The 4,582-nt window shown below is 39.2% G+C and overlaps 1 protein-coding gene across 1 annotated transcript in view; it reads left to right on the top strand.

The window, feature by feature from the left end:
- Positions 1-4,582, top strand: part of LMBRD2 (LMBR1 domain containing 2) — a 20,317-nt gene that overhangs the window by 13,781 nt on the left and 1,954 nt on the right. Inside the window, exons 14-16 of the mRNA XM_009081921.1 lie at positions 806-852; positions 2,495-2,597; positions 3,541-3,670. Of these exons, the coding sequence (XP_009080169.1) occupies positions 806-852; positions 2,495-2,597; positions 3,541-3,670 (280 nt within the window). The remainder of the gene's footprint in view (positions 1-805; positions 853-2,494; positions 2,598-3,540; positions 3,671-4,582) is intronic.

Here is a 4,582-nt window from a genome sequence, read left to right as displayed (position 1 = left end):
CTTGGCCTCATCTTCTCCAGGCTAAACACCCTCATCTCCCTCAGCCACTCCTTGTAATACTTGTGCTTCAGACCCTTCAGCAGCTTCATTGACCTTCTCTGGACTCACTTAACCACTATGTCCTTGTTGAAGTGAGGGGCCCAGAACTGAACACAGAGTTTGAGGTGCAGCCTCACTAGAGCTGAGAATGGAAGGGCAATCACTTCTCTAGTCCTGCTGGCCACACTGTTGCTGATACAAGCCAATATGCCATTGGCCTTCTTGCCCAAATGGACACACTGCTGAGTCATGTTCATCTGCTGTCAACCAGCATCCCCAGGTCCTTTTCTACTGGGCTACTTTCCAGCCACTCTTCCCCAGGTCTGTAGCACCTCATGGGATTGTGACCCAAGCAGAAGTTGAAAGGCAAGTGGCTTGGTGGGCACTTCCTCCACAAACTATTTGGGTCATACTTTGTGCCTCACAGAACTTCAGCAAGATCTTGATTCAATAATTCTTAAGTTTTTTCTTAATCTCATACTTTGCCCAACTATTCCTAAGAGGGTTTTGTTTTTGCTTTCCCAGGTGGTATCTGAGTGTTATGCCATGACCCAAGATACCATCATGGCATATTCATTTTAATGGGAAACTCCATAATAATAGACAAGCAGCTTTTTTATTTGTTTTTGTTTAACTGTATAAGTTGTCCTTTTCAGTAAGAATCTTTGCTAATTAACTTTGGATTTGCATTGCTTGTTTAAAAAAAATGCTGCCAGAGATTTTTCTTGTATGGAGCTCAGACAAATAATTATTTTTTCATTTATAGAGAAAAGAAAACGACAGAGGCAGGAAGAAGGTGAAAACAGAAGGAGGGTATGAGATTGTTTTGGCTAATTATAATATTAATATACTGCAATATCTGATAGGTTTTGCCATGACTATTTAATTCAGCATGATCTATTTCACAAGCAAGTAAGTCCCAAATAATTGATGGAATCAGTTTAATCTTACTGAATAGTCTTTGCTGGGAGTTAATTATATGGGGTAAGAGAACCATTTTAGTCACTCTACTTGGACGCTTTTGTTACTTTGGTGTGCTGTGAGAATGCTATGTCAGTAGGTGTAACAAGCATGAAAAAGGGTCCTGATTACTAGCATGCAGAATTATCTGAAATGGTTTATTATTGGTCTCTTATGCTGATACTGCTCTGCTTGAAATAACTGCAGTTGCAGTGTCATCATATTCACTGAAATGGGGACTGTGTGCTCCTCCCAAACTCACCTGTTGTTTTGTGTGCTCATTGGAGAGTAATTGGCACTGGTTTTATTTTTTTTCCCAGAGGAGGGAATTACATTTAAGACAGAACTGAATAACTGTTACCACTGAATAACAGATAGAATATTTGGTTCAAATAATATTTTGTGTACATACTGAATTGAAATATCTGTGAAGCTTTAGTTTTTCCTTAGTTTATAACATTTGGAATCTAGTTTAGAAAGAAATAAATCAAAATGATGTGTGCAAGGTAACTCTGGGGCTAAAACCTCTTGGTTTTTCAAGTGCGGGTTGGACTTTAATCCCAGATGACAGCCAGAAAGGCACAGACCTCTCTTCTGCTCCTCTCCCCCCATCTCGTAATTTTAGAACTTGAACTTGTTGTGGAACAAAATAGTATCAAGTGCATTATACATTTAATATACACTGAAATGCTCTGACATGAAGTAACAATTTTAGCTCACCGGCAGATTCAAATTTCAGCTGTTACCTTTTACATTGTTTAGCATTAAATACTGTGGCACATTCATTCTTGAAACTTCTGGTCCTCTGAGAGTGTTATCTTTTACTGGATCCTGATTAAGGGTTTAATCCTTCTGCAGTTTAGAAATGTAACATATGCCATAAAATAGCATAGTAACTTTTGGGTATGTCCAAATCTGGGATTTAAATATGAATCTGGAACATGTTAAAGTTATTGGAGCAGCTGGAAAAGTATCTACAGAGGTAGCAAGTTGTCTCCTAATAAAAGCATGAGTTGTTTTCTCTTTTAATATTTCATTTTACTTCATACTAAAACATTTACATACTTAAATGTGTAGGAATGGAAACAAGAGAGAAACTAGCTCACAAACATGGCCTGTCCAAATGTTTGGGGGTTTTAGTTATGCTAGCTGCATCTCTTTATTTTTCCTTTACCACTAGATGGAAGTGATAATCGGTAAAAGCAGTAGTTCCTGCCCAAACTTCGAGCAGTTGAGGGAACTTTGAATGAAGATTTGAGACGTAGTTTGTGTTCTGCAAGTCGAGAGAGACACATCCTGAGTTTAAAACAAAGCAAAAATTCTTCCTGTATCAAGAGATTGAACAGAAATATTTTTAAAGTATTACTTTCATAGTCTCCTGTGATTAATTTAGCTCTAAGTAATGGATCTTGAGTATTGCTTGATCCCACATATGCTTTTGTTGTGTTGCTTTTTCCTCACAGCTTATGTTTTCTTTTGTTGTCTTTTTTTCTAGGAATGGAAGGAGCGTTATGGAAATAGAGATGATTCCACTAGAAACAGGGTTGTCCACACAGACCAAAAAGAATCTAGCTTCTCAGAGACCAATGCCAACAGATGTAAGCTTTGTGGGTTTGAGGCGAAGTTTGATTTGTTTTGTTTTGTTTTCTTTTAATATCTTGTCTGCACAACACTTTGTGAGTAGTTTCAAATATATTCCTTTTTGTCTTAGATGATGCACTGATTAGATGATTCAATTCTGTGGCACAGTGCCATCTTGCCATTTAAGACACTGAAAAGGGTGCTGTGTTTCTTTCCATCTTCAACACTTCAACTAACTGAGATTGGAGAGTCTGGCTACTCTAAAACAAATTGCTTGGCTTTTTATGGGGTTTTTTGTGCTCTTGCAAACTAACAACAAGTAAAGTGAAACTGAAGAAAAAAGGAAAGGGGGGGAGGAGGGAAGCTTTGAATATCCTTTTGAGACAATGTTGGTAGGAATGCCCCTCCTCTGTACAAAGCTGGAAATCCATATTTTTGGTGGTAGACTAAGTGAAATTACATTTTAATATTCACCATATGAATATTCCAACACCAAAACAAGCCATAGGTTCTAGCCTAGTAAAGGTCACAGAGTGGACTCCGAACCAACTATATTTCATTAATTCATGAGATTGCCTCTTCAAAAACAAAGGCAAACAAAAAACTCTCGAGCAAGCTTAGTTAAAGTGGGAAGCTTGGGAAGATGAATGGATTATTGTTTGATTTAAAAGTAAAGTTTTCATGTAGTTTCTGATTTTTTTGATTCTTTGCAAAGTAGATCTCATTCTATTTGAGGGGCAAAAGAAAAGGTGTGGTTGCATTTATGTGGAGATACAAAAATGAAATACTATAAATGTGAGCACGTAGCCAGATTGGGTTAATATTGAATCTACTCTAAATTATTGCATTTTCACTCTGGATGAGAGAGTTATTTTTATGGTCTTTTAAATCTGATGTCTCCATGCACTTCAAGCTGTTCACAGAGCAAATGAGTGTCTTTCCTTCCTTTCACTTATTTAGCACTATCAAAGTACACCCGATCAAATGGTAGGACTGAAAGAGATAGAATAGAACTCCTCCAGGATGCAGAACCTTTGGACTTTAATGCAGACTCTGTTAATGATGACCCTCTTGAAGCAGAGTCGGGAAGGTGAGGAATCTTCTGTTATTTACAATTAAAAGATGCTAATGTATTGTCTTCTGACCTGTGACAGTTGTGTCAAATGGTTTCATAGTAATAGTTCTGTAAGCAAAATTTGTCATTTCACCTCTTTTCCTTTCTTCCTTCTTTGCCATGATATGGGAATTATTTTAAAGCATATTAGAACCTGAAGGTTCTCAGTTTTTTTAGAAATGTCTAGTAAGGTTTGATTCTAATATAACTTTGTGTATTGGCATAATCTGAAAAATCCTGCATATAAAACTTGGCAAATGACCTGCATGTTAAGGAAACTTCCCTGTCTGACCCTTAAGGATGCAGTCTGGCAGTCATGCTTGCACCACCCCAGACTGTCAGTGCTGAGATGGAAGCTCCTTCACATCAGGCTGCTCCAGGGACCCTACGGGTGCCCTGTTCACTCCCTACACACCCCACTCTCACAGTCAGACAAGTTTCCCTCTCTGGCTCAACTGCAGGTTTCCTATAGCTGAGTCCCCAGACATCTGGTTTCTTGAAGTAATCAGAATAAGAGTTGGTTCCTCCTGGGAGGGACCCCAAGCCTCTGGGCTTTTATAACCTTACAGTCTGTGCACCCAATCCTCTGGGCTCTTCCCTCTGAGTCCCAGTCTCCTGCAGAGTCTCTAGGTGTCCTGTCACCTGGCTGGTGCCACTGGTCCCTGTGCCCTCCGTTAGGCAAAGGGTGGGTATCCATTCATGGCCCCTTGCCTAGGGTTGCTGCCATTTCCTGCCATCCAGGGCACGACCTGCAGCTGCACACTGAGCTACCTGCACTAGGTGTATTCCTCAGCATACATACGTACCATATAAGGGTTTCTGAAATTTCCTATGTAGAAAGCTCGCTTGATTTTCCTGTATAAAATCATTATGAAAGGTGGCAAGAAA

Source organism: Acanthisitta chloris, unplaced genomic scaffold (genome assembly GCF_000695815.1).
Source record: "Acanthisitta chloris isolate BGI_N310 unplaced genomic scaffold, ASM69581v1 scaffold6379, whole genome shotgun sequence".
NCBI classification, from domain to species: domain Eukaryota; kingdom Metazoa; phylum Chordata; class Aves; order Passeriformes; family Acanthisittidae; genus Acanthisitta; species Acanthisitta chloris.
This window is presented reverse-complemented; position numbering and strand designations above follow the sequence as displayed.